This window comes from Aphelocoma coerulescens, chromosome 1 (assembly GCF_041296385.1).
Source record: "Aphelocoma coerulescens isolate FSJ_1873_10779 chromosome 1, UR_Acoe_1.0, whole genome shotgun sequence".
Lineage (NCBI taxonomy): Eukaryota > Metazoa > Chordata > Aves > Passeriformes > Corvidae > Aphelocoma > Aphelocoma coerulescens.
Genome location: NC_091013.1, coordinates 72,207,033 through 72,231,062, shown reverse-complemented (window position 1 = coordinate 72,231,062; position 24,030 = coordinate 72,207,033). Strand labels below are relative to the sequence as shown.

Sequence of the window (24,030 nt, the reverse complement as noted above, 5' to 3'; positions counted from 1 at the left end):
CAGGATGGGTTTGACCAAAAAAAGCTCCCCACACCAGACACCACAGACATGGCTGCCTTGGTCCGCTATGGGAAGGTGTTAGTCAACTCCAGCTCCTGCTTGGGGCCACGGTGGCACTGAGACAGCTGGGCTTTGCTGGCATGTGAGAACGGCCTGGAGTTTTAGCCTGGAGAAGAGGAGGTTCAGGGGTGACCTTACTGCTCTCTGTAACTGCCTTAAAGGAGGATGCAGCCAGGCAAGGTTGGCCTCTTCTCCCAGGTAACAAGAGACAGGACAAGAGGAAATCGTCTCAAGTTTTGTCAGGAGAGGTTCAGGTTGGACATGAGGAAGCATTTCTTCACAGAAAGGGTGATTTAACATTGGAATGGGCTCCCCAGGGAGGTGGTGGAGTCACCGTCTCTGGAGGTGCCTAAGGAAGGACTGGATGTGGCACTCAGTACCATGATGCCGTTGGCACGGCAGTGTTGGGTCATAGGTTGGACTCGCTGGTCTCATAGGTCTTTTCCAACCTAACCGATTCTGTGCTTCTGTCAACAGTGCGTTCGGTCTACAAGAAACAGCCCTACGAGCACGGAAGCCACGGCCAAGGAACGCACAGGCCGGGACACGAACCCCTCACCTCTCACACCGCCCTGACAGCGCGGGGAGGAGCAGCCGCCATCAGCCCCCGCCCCTCAGCGCACCCGCTCCCGCCCCCCGCGCGGCCCCGCCCCCTCACGGCTGACGCGAGGCGGAAGTGAGCGGGCGGCGGCGGCGGAAGTGGCTGCGCGCGGTGGGGGCTCAAGATGGTGAGTGCGGGCGGCGGTGGTGCTGGGCGGGCGGGCGGGTTGGGGTGTCCTTGCGCCGGACTGGATCGGACTAGGCCTCCCACCCCGCCACCTCTGCTAGTCCCCCCTCCCCTCACCCTCTCGGTGTCCCCGGGGGTGGCGGGACCGTGCTGAGTCACGGGGGTCCGGTGCGGCCACGGCGGGCTTCCTCATGGGCGCAGCGGGCCGGGAGGGTGCGAAGGGTGCGTGGCGGCTGTGGTTAAAGCCCTTCCCTGGGAGCCGGGCGGGACAGGGAGCCCAGCCTCCCGCAGCCTGCGGCTTCGTGCGGCGCAGCTCTCCGGGAGCGAGGTCACGCCTCAGCCCTCCGCGGTGGGCAGCGGTGCTGGGACCGCCTCAGACGGGCCGGGCACTGGTGTGACTCGAGGGTGTTGCTTTTGAGGAGTGTTCCGTGGTTTTCTCCGTGACTTTAACTTTGATCTTCCCTTTTGTCACGTCCCCCAGGTATCGTATCTCTTTAATCCTTTCATTTACAGCAGTCTCACAAAGGTCTGGTCAGTTCTGAGTGTGTAAACTGGTAGATGCTTTATACGCATGTAACAACAGGAGGGCTGTCTTATAGGTCTCATGTTACTGAAAGCTCACATGTTGGTACAAAAGATCTTAACTGTAAGCATAAGTTTTCTTTTGGATCTGACAGTGCTGCTGGAGGAAACCCTTGCACTGAAATGCTCGTCACTGTCACCTTCCAGAGATTATTCCTGTCACCTTCTGCTGTTTATTAGCCATTGCCCTATAGGTGGAGCAATTTTTATGAACAATCCTAAAATCACTTCAGTAAAATCGGTTAGGTTAGAGTGAAATTAGTGGCCTAGTTTACTAGTAAATAGTACTTAGTAAGTCTGTGGACTTCTGGTGATCCACTGCAAGTTACTATTTTCCTTTGTTCTTTCAGTTAACTGACATACTAGACTGCTTGAATACACCTTGTCCTCCTTATGGCAGCCTCAAACCGCAGCTAAATTCGATTTCATCTTAATTGTGTCAGTATTGCAATAAATTAAAGAATGGTCCTTTCTGTCCTGTCAGCTGTCAGGACTTGCCTCTTTCCTTTCCATCCCTGCAGACTGGGGTGGGAACAAACAGGGGGTATAGTGTGAGTTTAACTTGATCTGGGTCAACGAGATCCAAAAATGTTGTCAGTACCTTTAGTTTTTGTCAGACTCTGAAAGAATTCTGTATTAGTGTGAGGTTTATGTTTTGGGGTGTTTGTTTGTGGTTTTGTTGTGTCTCTATTTTAAAGAAACTCCTAAAGTCTAGGGCTTGTCCAGGAGTACTTTAAGGAGACTTTGAGCACTTCCTTTCGTTTGCCTGGCCTAGTGGCCCATACAAAAGTGGTCTGGTTCTGTTGAAGTAATCCTCCCGTCTTTTTTTCTTTTTGTTCCAGAATTCCAGAGGCACTGCTTCTCTGTTGAAGGATAGTATCTCATTTACAGACATTGCAGCCTCAGGGCTATTTGAAGGTCATGATGTTCTGCGCAGAGGGTACGCTTTACTTTTGCTTGCTGAATTGTGTCACAGACAGTGTTGAACATCGGTAGATGCTAAAGGTTGGCTTTTTACAGAAGTTTCTTGGAGGGTGTGTTACAGTCTTTTACCTCTTTTACTGTTCTTCAGAAAAGAAACAGCAAAGTATTGATAATTGTGACACATCTGATAGTTTTAATATACATTTATGTGTGTCATAACAGTGTGGGAAATGGTTAATTTCAGTATTGGGACAAAACCCAAAAGTAATATAATAAAAATAGTTTGGAGTTTGCCATTTTTATGTGAGTTCAAAACTTAGGTCTCTGTCTTGGGTAATGAATCCAAAATAAGTTCATGGAATTTAAAATGCCATACAACTGGCATTAGGGGGAAGGTATGTACAATATTCCATTGCAAAAGCTTGGAGACTTCAAAATAAGATACAGTGTAGCTTGGGCATAATTAAACATGTAATGTTTTCATTTATTAATATTTTCATCTCTTTCTGAAAGGAATCACAAAAGAAAAACACATTCTATTTTGTCAAGAATAAAGGATGTCTGAAACTTTTTCTTCTGGTGGTGCTGTAGTTGGAGGTTTTACTTGCTGCTTCACTGTTAATCTTTGTTTTTCTGTGGTTCAGACTTTGCTACTTGTGTGTCTCTGTGGGCTGGTGTTTGTATCTGAGATTGCTTTTGGAATGCAATTTAAAAAACTATATCCCAATTAATTTGAAGTTAATGTCTTTTCTACTTATTCTTCTAGCTTTACAAGTGTGAAAAATGAATTGTTGCCCAGCCACCCACTGGAGCTGACAGAAAAGAATGTAAGTTTAACATCAAATGTAGCCATCTTCACACTTAACTAATTACAAAGTGTAAATTAACAATGTGGTTATCTGGACTGCTTTGTGCAGTAACAACTAATGAGCAGGGTCTTAAGAGAATGAAGATGTTCAACAATAGTTGACAAATCTCTCTGTTGTTAATCTCTTACTTTATATCTCTCCACTTCAAGTGCATAAGCAGCCTTCCAAGTAGGGACTTGTGTGTGGTCAGGTGTAGTCATCTAGAAGTGTGTGCAGCCTCCATAGGTAGGCCAGGGGCATACCTGTCACCTCTGGAAGGTGGATCCTCCAATTTTGTCTGTAGATTTACCATGTATCTTCATTCTCAGACTTTCAGCCTGTGAACACAGCCTGTGAAAATTTATTTTTCAATAAATTGCTTGATCCCATCTAGACATTTTACACCTGCAGTTTGCCATTAAGTGTTTGCAATCTGGTCTGGCTCAGTCATCACTTGTGGACATTCTGAAGTGGTCTGTCAAAGGTAGAAGGAGACTGGACTTGCTGGTTGAACTGAATGTCTGTGGTGCCTGTTTTGTCAGCACAGAAGATATGATGTATCAAACTATCCTGAAACAAAGACATTATTTTGATAGAATGTTCCAAAGTGCTAGGTTAAGCATCGTGGCAAGGTCTGACTGTAATGTCTAATGTGTTTTAATTTTAGCCAGTGTTAGTGTGGCCTTGCATTAAAAGGATGATGTTATTGTGACACCAACTTCATGAGCTTATTTATAAATACTATAAATGTTTCAGAGCTATTTGTCAATTGATTTTTTTAACTGATTGCTGTAATTTAGTTTTAACTCTTTATAAACTCTGATAAGTCTCTTTTGCTATACAAAACCTGCATAATTAAAAGATCACATGCTAAAGAGACAAAAAGGCACAGAAATAAAACAGGCCACATTATCCCCTAAAGAAGTATGTGAATCTTCTAAATTGTTTCTCCCACATGTGGTTAAATTTTCTGTAAGTTTAAGGCCAGTTTAAGAATTATTTTCATGTGTATTTTAATGGGAAAAGATGTAGCTTAGCCTGAGACAGTTATGGTTGTTTTTACTGCTAAAAATGTTAAAAAGGTTATTCAAGTACCATTGGTAGAAACCAAATGTTTCTGCTATCCAAAAATCCTTATCTCTATAAAATAAAAGAAATGGAAAAATAATGTAACCAGAATTACACAGTTAGGATGAGGCATATAAATAGTATTTTCTGCTAACTTTTGAAGAGCTTTCAGTACAGATTGTTACGAAGAAAGTGCTTGTTATGCCTTTGACTTGTATTTTCCTGTTGGTTTTTGAGATCCCTTCTCATAAATGGGTTGATGTTCTCATACTAAGAGTCTTTTGTCATGGTGGTGGAGTACAGATTTTAAAATTAGAGGTTTGTATTTTTTTGATTATTTATGCATAGGTTTGATATTAAGTATAACTTACTTCTTTGTACTCCAGTATATGAGTGACCACTTATTCTTTAAAAAGCCTCACTAAATAGATTTTCTTTGACTTACTGATCACTTTGAGAGCACTTGGTAAAAATGAGTTTTCATTTGCTTTTCACAATCATAAGGAGTGTAAGTGGTGCTCTGTTTTCCTGCTTGATCAGAAAAGAAGTATATCAAGTGTTTTCAAATAGTTTTTGATGGCTAACAATGACATCAAATTGGCTTTTGTGATCTTTAAACTGGACTCAGCTTCCTGTTCATCCAGACAATATTGTAGTAAAGTAGTGCAAAACTATACCACTTGGTGGTGTTACATGTCCTGATTATAAAAAATAACAAAATAAAATTGCTGCTATTAATTTGGAATAAAATCCAGCAAAAAACAATTACAGCTTCATAGAACAAATCTTACTGGAGCACTCTCTTTCCTCTACACTTGAGACATTTTTGATAGTATTACTGAATTTTTACATACAAATTTAGTAAGTAGGTTATTTTAAGTAGAATATTACAAATTTCTTCTATGGCTGTACTTGAAAGTAACTTTTTCTAAAATAAAAACCAATATTGTTTATGGCAGTTCCAGTTAAATCAAGATAAAACAAACTTTGCCAGACTGAGAAATGTTCAAGGAATCCATGCACCTTTAAAGCTGCAGATGGAATTCAGAGCAGTGAAACAGGTAGGTATTTTTACCCAACTGGTGTAACTTAAGCCATTTGAAAAAATGTTTATCTTGGAACATGCTTTCAGAGGCACATCTTTATTTGTTGAGATGTTGAGAAAACTTATATTTCCAAAAGAAGTTAATTCACTGTTAAGAAACTGCTGTTAAAAACAGTGAACCAAACAGTGCAGTTATTAATTTTTAGAACAGTCAGTATGCTAAAGCCTTTTAGCTGCTGTTGTTTTATTAGTTATTTGGTGAAGTGGTAACTGCTGTAGCTTTTCTGTGAAGTAGCTTCTTGTAAGCCTTCACAGAAAGGCAGGAGGAATTGAGTCTCGATTCCTAAAATTAATACTTTCCTCTGCAGAATGTATGACCTTCGTGGGAAGGAATCTCTGCACCTGTAGGGAAAAGAGACTTAGGGGTCTGAAGCAGGTAGTGATTTGGGAGTAGATATAGAGGTAATGTGAAACCTGAAACAGAATTTGCTATGTGCTTATTGTTCCGCAGCCTTTGTTGTAAGATCAAGGGAGGTCTACAGGGAGTTAAGTTCAAAGGTTTTAACTCTTAATTGAGAAGCTGAGTTTGTCTCCTTTTTCTTCTTTTCTCTTAGGATTGAGGGTAGCTGGAGAAAGGGAAACATAGAAAACTCATTGGTCCTAGTAAACTTTTTTGTCTTCTTGAAAGTAGTCAGGCTACTAAGAGTAGGTTTTTCAAGTGAGTTAGAGCAATTTTGTACTCCCTTTGAGTGATCAGGTGCTACTAAACCATAGTGAGCTGCATTAAGCTTCGCAGAAGTTACTGGTCCTGAAGATGTAAAAGTCAGGATGTGACTTAGGAAAACATCCCTTGGTCTCAGCTGTGCTGTCTTGAGGAATCTTCTTCCTAATGTACATTAGCACATTGCAGAGAGGGAGGGAGGTGAGCATATCATGTTAGTGGGTCTTCCAGAAGTGGTTTTGGGAGATGGGTGGGAGAAATATGGTGATCAGAAGGTTTTTCACTACCAGATTTGTGTTGGATATACAAGTTTTCTTGTGGTTTAACAGAAGTATCTCTTGTAGCGGTGAATGCATTCTCAGAATATTTATGCTCTGAATTCTGTGTGGGCCACTTGAAAATTTTTTGGAAATACTGTGGGTGAAGGGTACAGAAGAGTGTTGGAAGTAACTGGGACTGGACTTGAAGCTTAAGAATTGGTTGAAATCAGAGACATAAGTATGATTTAGATTAGTTAAAAGGGGGATTATGTTTGAATGTGAAAGTCAATATAGCTCTTTCACTTGCATTCCTGACTTGTGTCAGAGATTTAGGAGGCTTAGAATGTAGTTTCCAAACTCTGCAGTATACATCAATCGCCCAGTACTGACCTCAGGGGGTGGAGGTTTGCAGTGAAGCTCCTCAGCTTTATGTGAGAGGAGCTTTACAGAGGAGAAAGAAAGTACTTCTTTATTTTTTTTGAAGCGTAGTATTTGCTGTAGTAGCTACACCACAGTGAAAGCTAAAAACCTATTTGAATGGTATTCTTTTCAAACAGATAACCAAAGAAAGATGGTATTTGTGTGTCTTTGCCAGTAGTTCTCTTATTTCAGCATTGTTTTTTTCTGCCTGTTGACTTTTCCCAGTCATTTCAGACTGAGAAATCCAAATATGAACCCTTTCAATTTCAGACTCGCAGAAACTTGAACTCTTGCTTGAACTCTTTTTACAGGTCCAGCGTCTCCCATTTCTTCACAGCTCAAACATGGCAATGGATATTTTGAGGGGAAATGATGAATGCATTGGTTTTGAGGATATCCTTAATGGTAAATACATTCTGGCTTTAGTGTTATGGAAAAAATTAAAGGTAAAATTTGGGAGCTGTGAAGTTCTTTGCCTCTACTGAACAAGAGAATTAAACTCCCAAAATACATAGAACAAAATTAAATCCTAAAAGCAGAGAAGCACTGGGGAAGGAGAAATAAATGTGGTTCAGCTGTAAGTTATATGGCAATTTTCTCTGAAATACTGAGCAAGACAGTATTTGCTTGTAGGCTGGATTTCTAAAGGAGTAGATTCTACATGCTCTTTCCTCAGAAACTTTTGAAGTACTTGTGCAGATTTTGACAAGCAGAGGTTGCAAAGTTTTTTAAGTTCTGTAATTAAGAAGAGGTGTTAGAGAAGAGATACAGAACTAATTAAACAGACACTCAGCAAGGGAAAGGCTCCCTCAAATGAGCTGAACAGGCTGCAGTTGTGCAGTGGTCTGCTGACTATTAGTATGGGTGGAATAGAATAAACCTGGAAAAACGGCTTTTGAGCAAATTATTTCTAGCTGTAGTTAGGACTTGGAAGGAGGCAGAGAGTATCATGGAAGTGGGATTGGAGAATGGAAATAGATGGGGAGATACGAAGCTGGAAATAATGGAGGAACAAATCTGAATCTAGAGACACGGGGTAAATCTGGGGTTATTTTCTGAGATGGGTATGCAGGGACCAAGGGAAGGAATCTTGGGCTTTTGTGGTTCCATGGGGGTAGAGCAATGCTGAACATAAGTTGTAGAAATTTGTTTATTTACCGTTGCTCACAACAAGCTGTTAGATTTTTATGGAGTGCTGAGGAGTGAGTGGGTCACAAGTGTTTTTGATAAGGCTATATTTATCAGGTAGAAGTGGATTAGATATTTTTGTTGTCTCTGGAGGAATCTGAGGCATTAATATGTCTTATTTATGGAAGGAAAACATGATTGATATACCCATAAAGAAGTATTTCTCCCAGTCACAACCTGTGTTCTGGCCCTGGGTTTGTTTCTTCGTTTTCTTTTTTTTGTTTGTTTTTTAAATTTTTTGTATGGAAAAAAGGTCATACTGTCAGTGTTGGTGTCTCTTGTGTCTTGCACATTCCTTGGTGGCCTTTGAGTACAGCGGCTAATGTCAACTATACTTTACAGAATGGAGGAAATCTCAGAGATACTTACAGATGTAGAATTTCTGTGAAACTAGGCAGTTGGGTGGAGAAGAGAAACCAGAAGTATGTCCCAGCTAACAGAAGGGAGGACTGTGAGCTCCTATTGTGCAGGGAAGTTGTATTGGAAAGAGGTGTAGGCCAACAATGGAGAAAACCTTCAGTCAGACTTGAGTTTTTTCAAACACTAAACTTGTAGTGTAATCCCTTTGAGATTCAGGCAGTAGGAGTCTGTGCTTACATAAAACTGGTTGGTTTTACTTGAAATGTGTGTGTCCTTATGACAAGCTGTTCCACAATGTATGTGTCTGTTCTCTGATCAATGCTTTGGATAGAGACGTCTGAGTTACAGATCTACACTGCAACACTGTCAAAAATCAATCAAGTAACTGTTGCACTAAGCATTATAATGAAAGAAAATGTTCACTGTCATTAATTGTTCTTGGTCTTTGTAGCTTGGTAAAGGCCTCATGCTGTCAACTTTTCTTTTTCCAGATCCTTCCCAGAGTGAGGTTATGGGAGAACCACACATGATGATGGAGCACAAGCTCGGTTTATTGTAACAAAATACACTTCACAAAAATGTTTTGTGTGTGTCTTTCTAGTGCAGATTGAAGTACATGGTACTAAACTGACACTCACAGTGTTAAGCAGGCCTAGTTATCACTTGCCTTCCTTAATGAAAAGGCACATTAAATGTTTAAAGTCTATAAATTGTTCTGTGCTTGTTATCAATCATACAAATGTCCTGTAACTAGGTAGTTTAAATAATGCCTTTTCATGAACTGCTCAGGACAATAGCTTCTTAAATATGGAAATTCTAAGTACGTATACAAGAAATTCAAAAATACCCACGCATTTTAAAACTGACTGCTGTGGTAAATGCATTTAATGGAGGAAGAGGAAGGTATTTTCCGTTGCGTAACTCTTTGTTCATGAAAATTTCCATACACTTTTTAAACTATTGAATAAAAGTTTGCTATAAATGCTGTTGCGTTCCAAAATATGTTTAATCCTAAATCAAGAATCTCTTATCCATGACACAGTGTTGTCCCTTTTTATTGCTATGTCTTTAAAGGTCTTCAGCTTTGGCATTACCAGTGGTGTCCTGCTACATACATTGTATCCCTCTGTTGACAGCTGTTTATGAGTGAGCCCTTAAGCTTTTGTGTAGCATTGGAAATACTGCTGTAAGAATGGGGTTAATGTGTCTCTGAGAGGGTATTTTGGTTTCTGAAAGTGGAAGCAAGTTCCACTTGGGGTTTAAAGAGATGTTTTAAAATCTGTTTGTGAACATAATCCAAAAGAGCGCTCCCAGGTCTAGGTATTTTAGTATTCAGAAAGAATGCAGAATTATGAAAGTACCTCATAAAGCTGCTGCAGTAAAAACATGAAGATACAGTGGTTCACATACAGAAATAATTATTTGTGGGTTTACAAAAATCAGATCTTAATTAAGGAAGAATGACAGATTTATACTTAAATACACATTTTAAAGGAGCAGACCACTGGAAGGGTTTTTGTGTGCTTAAGTGGTTTTATTTTTTAAATTCAGGGTTGTAACAACTATTTCTGGTGTCATACATTTGTATACGTTATATCAATCCTACAAGGCAGCTAATACAATGTGGTTTATTAGGAAAAAAAGTCTGTGGTTCAAAAAATGTTATGTTGTCAGATATGAAGAACTTGAAACAGTATTTCTAAAACAGGAACTATCTTAATTCAGCAGGTTTTAATGACTTGGTTAAATGTAATTAGTGTTCTGCTGTAGATAATTTTAGCAGGAATGTTGCTATAAACCTCTTACCAGAGCTGCAAACATCTCTTGTGCTTTTCAGTGGGCTAATAGCTACTACAAATCCCCTATCCATGTGGGCCAAAGCCTCTAGTTTCTGTCCTGTAAATTTTATAGTGCTTTTATGTGCAAAATGTTGCAGCATTTTGGAAACATTAAGATGATAGTACGACTTACTTTAGTGGTGGTTTTATTTGGTTTTATATATAAACTTGTTTCATTTAATAAGTCAAGCTTCTGAAATTGTCTTTCACTTGAGACTTGTAGAGATTAGAGGCTTGTGCTATGCAGTACAAGCTGTTTAATTTGTTGGGGTTTTTTTCCTTAGGGAGGTTAAACATAGGACCAATAAATTGAACATGTAAGCGTAGACCTACTCACATTTTTGTTTTCTACAGCTGTCCTTGTCCTTCTGTGAGCTAATAGTCTTAATATTAAGTATCAGAGTTGGCTGCTGTTTTATAATTGACAAGTTCCTCTGCAGTTTTGTGTAAAGCAAAACTAAACTGTTGTTATAAAGCAAGCTTGGGGTTCAGTAGGCTTTGTATTGCTCAAGGCTCAGGCCAGAAAAGCTGAGGGATTACATTGCCAGGTCTAGGACAAGCTAAAGGCGCTGGCATCTTACCAGCACTGTTCAAGAAAACAGGGAGCCATCCAACAATTGTACACAGTTACTGGTACCTTAGAGCTCCCCACTTCAGTGTACTGAGTTGGTTGGCCTTTTCTAGTGTTGGTTCAAAGTTGGATGCTGTTCTATCTGAGCAAAACTACATCAAGACAAGTAATTTACTAGAGTTTCTCATTAGTGCAGTGTAAAACCAAAAGCAGATTAGGAGGCTGCATGCAATTTCTAGGTGGTTTTGTTCAATGGTTAGTATACTTTTTAATAATCATGGGTAAGATCAAGCCCTATTCAGAGCCAGGAAGTTGCATTGTTCATTGTGTCTGTAAGGAAGCTAATCCTAGGGGTTAGCCAGGCTGGAAAGCAAATAGTATGTGTAAGAGGCCCATGCAAGAATTGCTGCTAGTAGAGAAATGTGAGTCAAGCAGGACTGAGGCAAAAAGCTTTTGAGGTAAAAAGGAAGGGTTACACTTTCTCAGTGCTGCAGGTGGTTGGGCTGTGGACCAGCCCTCCTGGCCCAGCCTATTCTTCCCGGTTTGTACAAGCCTCATTCTGTAAAGCAGGTGCTGCACATAGCAACCCACAGAGGCAGCCAAGTGGGGTGTGATGGGCAGTGGAGCCAGGACAGATCTGGCCAGGGTAAGGGGGAGGAAGGCACTTCCAGCTCTGGTGGTCTGGCAGGTGCAACACAAGCCCCTACCATGACTTCTTGCAGGTGGCAGTGCTATCCCTACTCTGCGACTCCTCACCTCCTCTTGGTGCTGATGTTATGGGCAGTATTCTTTCCTCTCCCCAGGTGCAGGAGGGAAGCCAAAGCACATCTTCCTGCTCTGCTGTTCATTTGTTATGACCATAAAAAATAGATGATATACCATAGTGCTGCTCCTGATTGTTTACACCAGCAATCCTCTACCAGTCCTGCCATTGGGTCATTTGTCAAAACAAAATTTAAAAGTGCAAGAACTACACATGCAACAGTTTAAAAAACCAAATTTTATTATTATGTCAAAATAGTTTGTATTTATACACAAATAAAGAAATTATTGTAAACTTAGAAGATTTTGCTTTAATAGTCTGAAGCATATTAGTAATTGGTTGCTCAGCTTGCACTGTGCTAGACATTTTAAAAATACAGTCCATATCCTCCATGTGTTTTGACCTAAATTTATAGCCAGTTCTAAATGCTCCATCTACCAGAAACTTTTCAAACAGCATGTACTTTGTACAGTAAAATCAAATCATAACAAAGCCATTCCTGAACTGTACATGCTTGTCCTCAGTTGGACTGACACACCACCACTGTGGCACTGGCTTGCTTTGATGTGAGCTTCTGAGTGCTAGAAGAAGTGTGCACTGAAGGAGAAAGTGAAGGTACACACCCCTTCTGCATTTGTGTTTTTATTTCCAGGCAGTTTTGCATGAAATAGTTAATTTCATAAAGCCTTACGTAACTGCATAATGAAGAGGCAAGGAAGACAATGTCATGTTTGTGCTGAAATCCTTTACATCAGTGTTTTCTTAATCTCTTTACAAGTACTCATTATGTTTTGGACCCACTGGTTACTGTAGAATTCAACTCATGTTTCCAACAAGTTGGCAGTAACTTGGCCACCTCAAAGGCAGTAAGCAGTTTTATTTTCTGGCTCTGGAGTGTAAGAGCCAGCTGGAGGTGTTAGCATGTTCCCTCTGGCCTGGATAAATGGCCCTGTTTTCACCTGTGATGAGTAGACAGTGGTCTCCTGAATAGAGTAAGCTCTCCTTTAATTTATTTGAACCTTCTTCCAGGCTTCTCTGTGATCATGATACATAACTTGGAAACAATGCAATCATTCCATTACAAGCGATCTACAATAGTATCACCATGATTTGGTATTACTCTTCATGGTGGAGTACCACTGAGGAGTTCTGCAGGAGTACTCCATTAATAGGATGGGATATCAGTGGCTGTAAACAGCTCATCAGTTATACAGCACATGCTATGTGCTGCATTTTTATCCTATGCTGTGTGCATGTGAAGTCATTATAGTTGCTTTTGTAGAGTTTTCATTCTCTAAATGGCAACCAGTTTACATTGTTTTGCTTTCTCTACCTAATCTGTTTTGGGGGACAAGAGTCACACACAGCTTTGAGAGATCAGAACAGTATTGGCTGTCAAACTCCTAACAAAATCAACAGATGGGAGTGGTCCTTAGCATGGTGTTATATTCACACTCCTGCTGTGCTGTGCATTCCAAAACCTAATACTCAGGATAATTTCTACTTAAAGATCTTAAGGGAAAATGTGAGGAGTCAGTGCTGAAGCTGATTCCTAGGTTTGCCAGTCTCACCAGTTTGCACTGGGGCTCTGGGCATGTCACTGGTCCTCTCTGTTAATTTCTCTGTGCAACAGGGAGGATAGTATCTATTATGGAAGAACGTTTTGAATAGCATTTGTAAAGTGCTTTGAAGATTAGAAGTGCTTTTGAAGTGCTCATAAATTATGCTGCATTCATTGCAAGATGATTAGATTCATGATTCTGATTTTGTCACCTCATTTCAGGGTTGTTAAAAAATAAAGATCTATTGGTAAGAAATGCTATCACAGCTTTTCACTAAAAGAAACATTTAAGCCAAGTACCAACTTCACTAGAAAACAAGAAATATCTCTGGGACAAGGAGATGTCTGTAAGCAGTCCTTAATATACGGAAAATGATATATGTGCAATATGGCCTCTGCAAAATGTAGGTTTAGGATGAACTTCACACTCTGCAAGTGTGCAGTGTGTTTCTGACAGTTCTGTGTGAAAATCCATTTCAAGAACTAAGTCACAGGCAAGGTCCACACATCATATGTTAAACTTACACAAACCTCTGCTAGCTGCAGAACAGTAAGTGTACTTACAGCAGGTGTAAGTACTGCCTCCAGTTTGCTTGCTTTCTGAAAAAAACCTATTTTTTAGTTTACTTATTTTAGACAGTTTGGGGGTTTCACTGTTAAGACAGGCCTTTCAAGATGTACACAGTGGACCACATCCTCAGCTGGCACAAGCTCCAATGACTCCAGCAGAACTGCTAGCGTCCTCTGAGTTGATAAGCTTATCTCTGTCACCCAGCTTAGAGTGATACAAGGTGTATCACAACCCACAGCTGACATTCTCAAAGTTGAGAAAGGGTAAGTGGAAAGAGTATCATCCTACCTTATTTTTTCCTTCATGCTGAAGCAGCATTAATCTCAATTGCCAGCCTATTTGCATAGTTAAGAGCTAGCTTTAGTCAAGTGCTAAAAAGAGTCTGGGTATTGAGTGGTACCAATTTAGTGCTTATTGCTGCAGGGCCACTTGGAGATTGTGTTGTGTTATCTCTATGGTTTCTGTGTGACATAACAATCTCTGCCACTGCGTGTCAGATTAGAAATCCCAGGTGTGTGGATCCTTTGTTCAACTATCAGCACTCTCTATGCTGGATACTTCTTCAGGTACCAGCAGAGCCAAGTCCTCCCCATTCCAGCTTGTGCACAGGAGCCAGCTGTAAGACAAAGATAGGACAGGTATCTTTAGCTGAGATAGTTCAGTATAGCATGCTGATTCAGCACCAACAAACACATTGGATAGCACTCTACAGCCACGCTCTGTGGCACCAAGCTATTGATGTGTCTTAGTAAACAAAAGCAATGACACTACTTGCCCTAATTACACAAATCAGACAATATCATTACTGCTTCCTTTGAGAACAGTACTAAACCACTCTGCCTCTTACAGACTGGAACAACTACCCTTTCTGCTCTCCATCTGTAACACCACATGACGTGCTAAAAAGAAAGGTGCAAAGAGAGGGTATTCAAAGGGTCAGATATCTGGAACTAATGACAGAAGGTAAAGAAAAATAACTTTCAAATATTTATGGTGATGATGTACTACAGTACTGATTGCAAGATGGACTAATTGATGGTAAATATCTGTTACCTTTTCTGCAGTAGTTTGCTTTCTTAACAGAAACTTTCTCTACCTTACAACACGGAACTAAACTAAAGATGATATTTAATAGAACAAGTACTTACTGTGCCTTTGTTAATGTAACTGAATTTCTCAATTATTTTATTACTTTACTGGAAAGTACTCTACTCACACACACAAGACCCTTTTTCTTCAATTCCCTCAAGTCTAAGACCCATCACTACCTGATACCATCATTACCATTAGTGTAGCTTCTCTGTAAAGACTGTGTAAAGCATTATAATGAAGCAGGAATAGATTTGAAATTATGTGAAATGTTCTAAATCTACAGCATTTTCACTGCCTATTTAAATCTTAAAATGCAGCTGATGCAGAGATAAAAGGCAGCTGAGGTGAAGTATTAGGAAAAAATATACAAGTCTCCAGCCAGAATGCCACCCTCTTAAGAAACATCTTTCCCCCACCTGTAAATCTAGCTAATGAAAAGCGATTCTTCTGTCATTTTGATTTTTTTTCAGCATCCTAAAATGTAGTATTTATACTAGAAATAATGTAAAGTGACCTTTGCTTTATGAATACTCGTGAATGATACTTCCCTGTCAGTATTACTAGGGAGTCACTAGATTATGATTAGACACAACTGCTATCGAGGCTTATTTTTTAAACATGTTTAGAGGTTTATTCTTTTGGGCCTTAAAATCTTTGACAGATTTTAATGGCACTGGATCACAAGGTACCCATGACCAAAGACCAGGATATATAGCTTTCAATTAAACCCAGTGGGTGACTGGTCATGTTTATAACCCTCATTAGCATCTAGAAGAGCTCAGATTGCAAACTTAAGCTCATGCCTTTCATGTGATCTGTGGGAAAGGCTTTCCTGTAAGAAAGACCATGTAAAGGTCTCAAACCAAGGAAAGGCACACGTGCAGTCAAGGCTGTGGTGTATCCCACTGGCAGTACATTCAGGATGGACTTCAATTTGGGGGAAATTCACAGCACAGAGCTGTTGGAAGGTGGCTGGATCAGGGAAAAGGTGTGAAACTAGAGCCACTACAGCACACTAGCAGATAGGAAAGTTTGAGAACTACCACACTAAACCATTCAGCTTCAATTCACATCAAAATAGAAATCACTGGCAAAGGCAGTCGAAGAACCCTCCTGATCCATACTTACCACAGGACAGACAGTGGAATTAGACAAAGGCCTGCAGATAGGAGGAAGCTAAAGCCTGAAAACCATGCAACAGTAGTTGCATAGAGAATATTAAAAACTGAAAGTGAGATAGTGCCGGTCACAGCTTCTAAACAGGCAATACAAGCAAACACAGCACCTGCCAAAAGTAAATGAGTGAATTACAAACAAAACAAAATAAAACAAAAACTCTTCAAAGTACTAAAGGTTTTAAATATGGTTCAAAAGATACATCTGTTGACAGTATTTTTCCAAGTATGCAAGTTAGAAGCACTAGAGGATCATATTTTGCTATGAAAGTGTCTTCTGTGGCAACTCTTACAAAATGCTAGTTTTTTTAAATTAAAAAAAAAACCAAATAAACAACACATTTTGCTGACGGAAACTATTTTTTCTTTACTGTTATTGTGTTACCATGCCTACTTTCTTGGATTTGCTTATCACATGAAGTTTAACCTGTTCATCCTCACTAACCATGTTGTGCATATCTCCACCCTTTACCCCCTCCAGTTTTCTTCTTCATTCTTCTTTTTCTTTTCTTGTTTCTTCCTTCTCTAATCTTCACTCTTATATGTGGAAAAGACTGATTCAACCAGGACTGCTGGTTCAGCTTATAAACCATCGCCTTCTCATTTTTGAAAAGAAACAAACAACATTTTTTGGACTGAACTACCCTTTGGGGTGGCAGTCTATCCCATGAGTGTCTCATTGAATGCATATTCCCAAGCTGCATTCACAGTCATCACAGGACCATAACCAAAATCATACTAGGTAAGCAGAAAAGGATGGAACCTGATTCCTGCATCAAACTACTCAAGTAGCCAAAGCCAGGAAGAATGCCAAGAAACTGCAACACCAAACATGTATGTTAGCACAGCTAGTACAAGGAGATCTTTGTTTTAGTGTACAAAGGTTAATATTTTAAAAAATTAAACAAAACAACTCAGGAAAATGTTTATAGAAAGTGGGTATTTCTCAAAATCTAGAAAATAGATGCTCCCCAAAAGCAAAATACAGGATATTAGAGCCATATTTTGAGGCCTGACATGCTTTTTTATGTGTTCCATAAGGAAAGGACTTTGAGAAGTAATATGTTACATTTCTTGGGACATGTTTAGAAGCCACAGGCATGAAGCTGGGTTCCTCCATAGCTGAGGATGTAAGTCCAATTGTTTCCAAGTGCTTTGAAGATTGACCACCTACTGCTTACCTTTCTAAATTAGTAGGTGTGACATTGACTAAGTAACAGAAATGTATCTTTTGCTGCGTGTCAAAATCTTGTAAATGCAGAAGCCCTTGTGAAATCAGACTTGTATGATTCTTGAGCATTCTTCTGCTTCAAGTTCCCTATGGTCTTTAAGAGCAGTATTTCGTTTGAAGGTTGAAACTTGCAGTAGTTTTTAACACAATGTTGTTTATATTAAATTCAGAACCAGAAGCCATTCATGTCAAGACACAGGGTCATATTATATGGAACTTGAAAGAAAAGCAGTCTCAAAATACCAATACAGATCTGTTTGTTTGAAGGTAATCTTCATACATCTCTGTTCTGAAGCACCATATTATTTTATTGTTCAAAACCAAATTCTACTTACCCTGTTCACCAGGGAGAACCACTTTTGACAGCATGGATCGGAGAACAGGAATAGGCATAAAGCAGAACAAAGATGGCACTCTCACTGTAAAGCAGTCATGAGACATTGAAGTAATTAAAATCCAGGATTTTACAAATATATTGCAAATGTATTAGTCATATACTTTTGAACGCTTAGTTCCCCAAATACTAAAAGGCAACAGAAAAGTCAGACTGGATATGCACTGAGACACAATTATCCAAGCACAGGGAAATTAATAAATCAAATATATTTCTATCGCATTAAAACCAAATCATGAGCAAGTAATTCCATCATTTCTCCACACAGTTCATCTTTTAATCAAATCCTAGATCAGTCTGATCAACCATGTATATTTTACCTCTCTATGACCCTTTCAAGGTGTTATGTTCAATATCCAACACCTGCATTCGCTACAAATAACACAGCAGTATTTTCATATATATTGTTGACCACAGAACAACTGATTCTGAACTCACCTAAGAACATGAGCAGGGTAGTTTTGGCAAAGGCAGCCATGATCATTCCTCCAATGTAAGAAAATATCCCAATAAAGACAATATAAATGTCTTTGAGACATTTGGAAAGTAAGTAAACTCCTATAAAGCTGGTCAGAGAGACAGAAGTGAATGCAGCTGCTCCATATCCAATGTATACTTCATTCCAGCAGAGCGGCTCATTCAGTTCATACAGTGTAAAAAGTGAACTCCCACCCAGCAGAGTAAAAAAATAAGTCATAAATGTAAAAAGTAACACAATTATTAAAATTCTCTTTTTGTAAGGAGCAGTTTTAAAAAGCATGTACACTCCAGAAAATGTCGCCCTAAAAAGTTCTTTCCAGGATACTGGTGCCTCATGCTGGAATTGAGACATGCCTACAGTATCTTCCAGAAAAAATACAATATAGATGATATTAATGACATGGAGCAGAGATGCTATCACAAATGTCCATGAAAAGCCTATTCCTCTTATAAAGTAGCCAGACGACAGTCCTGCCAATCCAGATACAACTCCAAAAATCATGTCCACTACAGCTATTCGTGTTGTTTTCTGCTTCTCATCATGACACTCCTCTGCTATGTAAGCAAAGCCTCCTCCAAGGAAAGTTGCCATACTCCCAAACAGTCCAGTAATAAATGCGACTGCAAACAGGACAGAGAGTGACAAGGAAAAATATGATATTGCAGTGAAGCTTATACCAGAAATCAAAGCTCCCACTGATGGTAAAAATAAAGACCTTTTGTGTCCCTGGCGATCCCCATTAGCTACAATGACAAAGGCAACTAAAAGGCTGGGAATGGCCGTAGTTAAGCCCAACTGCATATTAAAAACAGAGGCTTTTTCTTGAACTTCCTGCAAAGAGAAAATAAAAATAAGTGTAAATACTATAATACAGTGGGAAAAAAATTCTGTAACAATATTACATACATAATTATTAGTATGCAATATAATTAATATCACTGTGCATGTTTATAGATTATAAATTATACTATTATAAAACAGAATACATACAATGTAATTTTATAAGATTATATGACATTATATTAGGCTATAATGAAATACAGTGCATTACTATATCTTTATAAGAATGCATTATATTACAGTGATCACTAATAAAAAGGAATTGCATATTCAGATTGCTGCTTTTGTAATTTGATCTTCAATATTCCTCAAACATTCCTTGTTACCTTTTAAACCAGAACTTAGTGTTTAAGACACGCTAGTGTGTTGACAGAGAAGTTTCAATGCAGACAAGAGGACAATTCTTCTGAACATGCACTTAAAAGAACTGTAAGTATCTTAAACTGCAAGTATCTCCTTCAATACAGGGTATGGCAGAAGGGCACTGGGCAATTTTAATACTGCCCAGAAATCAGCAGTAAACCAGTCTTTGATTAAGGAACACACCCCATGCTTCCTCCTCACAGGAGATAATTTTTCCTCCCAAATAATTCTACTGAGGGGGTTACAAGAAACAATTCATGGACTAAAGCATATTATGCAAGTAAACAGATCCGGATTTGCTCTGACATCCCACTGTATAATGTTACTACTACTACTTCTACAAACAGTAATAACAGTGAAAAATGTGAAATACCACTTTAAATATTATACTGACTCAGAGATATGTGAATTAATTGATTTTGCAAACACTGTAAAGCTCTGGCTTCAGAAACTGTCCAAATCATTGATTTCTCTACAGATACACCACAGCAGGTATTCACAAAAGGAACAGCAGCTAACACTATAAAAAATAAACTGTAAACACCCATTATGGGAAAAATTTCAGAGTTCGTTTTAACAGAAGCATAAAAATAAAATGTAGCTGAAAACCAACCATTTAACAGAGCATGAATGGCTGCAGAAAAAAAGAACTCAAGAAAGTTTCATTAAAAAAAATTGTTATGAAGCCAGCTGCTAAAGGACACTCAGCAAGCTAATTCAGATCTTGTTTTTAATGCACAGATGCAGACCTGACAAGAGAGTAGCCACAACAGCCCTTTAAAGACAACCACCTGATCAGACAGAAGAGCAGCAGGGAAAAAGGAAGCAACTTTATTCACACAAGCCCTTTATACTCTCTAAGTTAAACTTTCAGATGCAGAGAGTAAAGTCATGCTGAAAGTTTTCCTGGAGTTTTCTGAGGCATAACACTGACTTGGGCAGGCATTATGCTCTTCAGTCAGCAACAGGTGCAAGCAACAGTCAGCAACAGCTGTGCAAGTCTGCCCACGCCATTCTCAACCTGTATTCAAAGCCATCTCTACTCCACGTTTCAAGCATCTCCTCTGTAGCTAACATAATCCTGACTGAGCAGCATCCAAAATGATCAAAAACCCCTAAAACGTATGGGAATGTACTTTGGGCAATTTTAATAGCTGCTGAATGCTTTATAAATTCATATTTTTATTTACAGACAGAGACCATGAGTTTCTAATTCAATGTCTTCATTTGCTTACAAGATACCAGGTTTTATTGCAAGAGGAAAATTCAACTGATCCTGAGGTTCTCAAAGAAAGCCTTCAAGATCCTCAGCACTCTGAAGTGCTCTCTTCCCTTAAGGTGTCTGACTGCCTTAGGATTCAAGACGTCCTGTCCACTGGCCAGCATTGTTGTCACCCTTGAAGGGTGAAAACCATGAAGACTGAACAAACTGAGATGGAAAATGTTCTGATCTTTAATTCCTCTGCTGCTGACAAAGAGAACTCTATACAGTTGCAGACATCACTTTACTAGGATCATCATGTTCAAAGACATGACCATCAAACAAATGCTACTACATTAAAAATAAAAGTTAATATGTATCATCTCAACCTACATTAACCACATAATACAAATATTATTGCCAAACCATAATGAAGTGTAAAACTGAACGAATAAATTTAAAAAAAATACTTGGGTGTCCTTATTTTGGAAGAAGTTGTGCAACATAAAAAACATGGCTACACATCCAGATACCACACGTGACCATGAACTTGCTGGCATAAAATAACTTGATGTCTACTGACAAGAAGACTAAAGACTTAAGTACAGGAAAAATCCATTTAGAGTGTAAGGCATGCAACTGCCCACTCTATGGTTTTATAAAGCCAAAGGAAAAGAATATAGAAAATGACAGGTCACACCTTCAGCTGCTTTAAAATCACATAACTCCATTAAATAATCAATGGAACTACATATATTTGAAGAGAAAGGTCTAGTGCTTTAATCTGCAAATTCACTCTACTCTGAAAGATTACTCATGGTGGACAGAAATGGATAATAAAATCACCTATTTCAAAATTAAAAGAATGAAAATGAAGAAGCAAGTAATTTATACAGGGATATAAATTAAGAGAGAAGTGCAGCACCTGAGATTGAACAATATACAGGACATGATAAATTGACAGGCTCGTAAGATAAAATATTACTGAGTAGCAAGGGGAAATGCATGGATTGGATAATAAATAAATGGAATGATAAATAATGTTTAATGATTAATAATATAGCTCTTTCTGAGGTACTAAAAAAGGATTATCCAAGTCAGTGATCAGAATGCTTGATCTTGTATTCAGATTACTTTGAACTCACTTTAATACAAGATGACTATTTTTTTTCAAATTGTAGGAAAGAATTAATCTAAATTCTGCAAAGACTAACCACTTTGAATTATATTCTACCTTTTTTGCAGGCTCCAAGTGATTTTTGTCTTCAATTTCCTTTTACATTTTGCTTTGAAATAGGTGAGACTAATATAAAGCTTTTTCATTCTCAGAATATAAGGACTTACACTAAATTAACTGTTAAGAGAGATGTTCTTTATACATTAATGCCAAACAGGGCCTTACAGCAGAAGCTACACCACTTATAAACCTAATTCAGTTAGGAAGGTCTTGGAAGATCCAGAACACCTACTTCACACTTCCTCGTGAAAGGGTTTGGAGTGAAGTCACTGGATCTACTCTTTGGCCCATACACAGGACTATTACTCAGCACAGAGGCCCATTTGCACTTGAATTAATGCGTGTTTTGAGCATTTAAATTCTTACGCTATGGTAACTAATGTGGTATAAAAATGCAGCAAGGCATCCAGACAAGAGCGTAATTGTTCAAAAGCTCATGCCCTACTGGCAATCACTGAAATGCAGGGAATGGAAATTTGGCAGGACAGGGAAACGAAGAAGTTCTGTTGGCCATTATTCAACCGCTGTCTCGAAGGACTCATGTTCTTAAATTAGCTATACTTTGTAACCAAAAGACCTGTAAAGTGTGAATTTGCCATCACACCAGAGATGCTATCTAATAAAAGAAATTAGAGAAATTAAGCACTCTGCTTTAGTGTTTTGCAAAAAGAAATACTAAGTCTTATATCCTAAACTGTAGGTGATGGCAGTTTGAAAATCAGGTTGAATCTGAGGGGGTTGCAAAATGCAAAGATGTATTTGTAACATAGATTGCTTGATGGGCTCTGCAATTAGAACTATATGCACCATGTATGATGTTCTTGGAGAAAATGGCCAGACACGGCACCAAATGGTAATGCTAAACGGCTAATACTAAAAAACACTTTGTGGGAGTAACATACAAGCTTTACTCAGATAGTAATTGGTAATTACGTCCATGGGTCAGTCCAGCCAGTGTTGGACTGCAATTTATTGACCTTTTTACTTTCACATTCTTTCTACTAAGACCAGCTTCTGTCACATGACAAAGAACCTACACCACACTACAAGTCCTGATTTATTTCTTTGATCACCTTTGATCACCACTGGAAGCATGTAACTGACCATGGGATCCTGACATCTTGACGTCTTTGTATTCTAACAAGGCAGACTAGTATTCTGAATGGCAAACCATCAACTGTATTTGATTATGCAGAGATCAGTTAATTTTTTTTCCACGTTTTAAAACCGCAATAATCTTTATTTTAATTTCCCCCATTCTTCATTCTTGTAATTCCTCTGAAACACATATATTTTAAGCTAGATATTATTCCTCAAAACGACAGGGCATGTGCTAAACTTCACATGGTTACAAAGCATAGTAGGAGCCACAGAGACAACGGATGACTCACAAACACAACATGCACAATAGTCGTGGGAGGAGGAGCCTCCAGTTGTACCCGCTGTAATGTCAGCCCAATGCTAATTTGGTCCCCATTCTCTCAGGCGATTTTCAACTCCCGCTAAAATACGAGTTTATCTCAGCATCTTCCTGCAGACAAATCTTTGTCTTTAAAGCACTCTCACTACCTACAGCATGACACTAGAGCGAGGAGACAGTGAAGTGAGAGCAGGTTACAAAACCACGGCTTTCCGGAGCATTAAAGGTTAAGGTTATAAAACAGGAGGTTATACTGAGGCAGCACCTCCTGGCTGCAAGTTTATTTACAATTATTATTCCTCCCCCGCCACTTGCCTTCTGTTTGATATAAGCCGGGCTGCTCTTATTCTGCTCGCAGTGACTGACATTGCTGTCGCTCACGAAAGTGGAGTTGTACTCCTGCTCCCACAGCCGCCGGTAGATGAACTGCTCCACCAGCGGGATGGTCAGGAAAGACGCAAAAACGTAGATGGAAATGACGGGCTCCACGCACAGAACCTTCTTCATTTCTGGGTCTGGGCTTCAAACCCTGCACCAGAAAACAAACCGCAAGTGCTCACGAGGTGAAAGCGAAACACCTGAGCGGCCGCGGGCACGCTGGCAGCCCCATGCACGGGGAGGGATCCTCCACCAGCCCCGCTGTCCCGGAGCGCCCCCGCCCCGGCAGCGCCCCCGCCCCGCCGTGCCCCGCCGGGGTGGCCCCGCCGCCCGCCCTGCGCACCGGCCCGTCCCGCAGTGCCGTGACACCGGGAGGCGGGACGGGGGTGGCCGCGTCCCTCAGCGGAGGAGTGTCCCCGCCCCACCGTCACCGCCCCCCCGGCCGCGGCCGCCGAGAGGACGAGGCTGGGTGCCGCCATCTCTGCCCGGTGTCCCTGTCTCGGCCCGTGGGGTCCCTGTGCCCGCGGGTGCCACCCGCCGCGGCGTTTGTCCCCCGCCGGGGCCGCTGCCAGGGGTCGGGACACATCCGCACCGTGGCCATTTCAGCACCGCGCCGCACGCCGCCGCTCAGCGCTCCCCGGGCCCGCGGCGTGTTGGGCCGCTTACACAACGAGGATCTGCGTGATCAGCGGCATCCCCGGCCTCGTTTAG

The 24,030-nt window shown here is 40.0% G+C and overlaps 2 protein-coding genes across 3 annotated transcripts; one reads left to right on the top strand and one right to left on the bottom strand.

Moving 5' to 3' along the window:
* Window positions 1-702: 702 nt before the first annotated feature.
* Window positions 703-20,726, top strand: POMP (proteasome maturation protein). Of its 2 annotated transcripts, none has more exons than XM_069012645.1 (6): window positions 703-788; window positions 2,212-2,309; window positions 3,060-3,120; window positions 5,169-5,270; window positions 6,967-7,101; window positions 20,322-20,726. In XM_069012645.1, exons 1-6 carry the CDS (start codon window positions 786-788, stop codon window positions 20,355-20,357), a joined length of 435 nt encoding a protein of 144 aa, XP_068868746.1. In that variant the 5' UTR covers window positions 703-785; the 3' UTR covers window positions 20,358-20,726. The 2 variants fall into 2 exon arrangements, with proteins under 2 accessions (XP_068868746.1, XP_068868756.1); XM_069012655.1 differs by lacking the exon at window positions 20,322-20,726 and adding an exon at window positions 8,695-9,189 and having other exon boundaries at window positions 6,967-7,060.
* Window positions 11,594-23,583, bottom strand: SLC46A3 (solute carrier family 46 member 3). Its single transcript, XM_069012669.1, has 5 exons — window positions 23,257-23,583; window positions 17,838-18,711; window positions 17,341-17,424; window positions 15,728-15,884; window positions 11,594-14,123 (listed from the first exon to the last, which is right to left on the bottom strand). Exons 1-5 carry the CDS (start codon window positions 23,446-23,448, stop codon window positions 14,036-14,038), a joined length of 1,395 nt encoding a protein of 464 aa, XP_068868770.1. The 5' UTR covers window positions 23,449-23,583; the 3' UTR covers window positions 11,594-14,035.
* Between the last annotated feature and the right edge of the window lie 447 nt (window positions 23,584-24,030).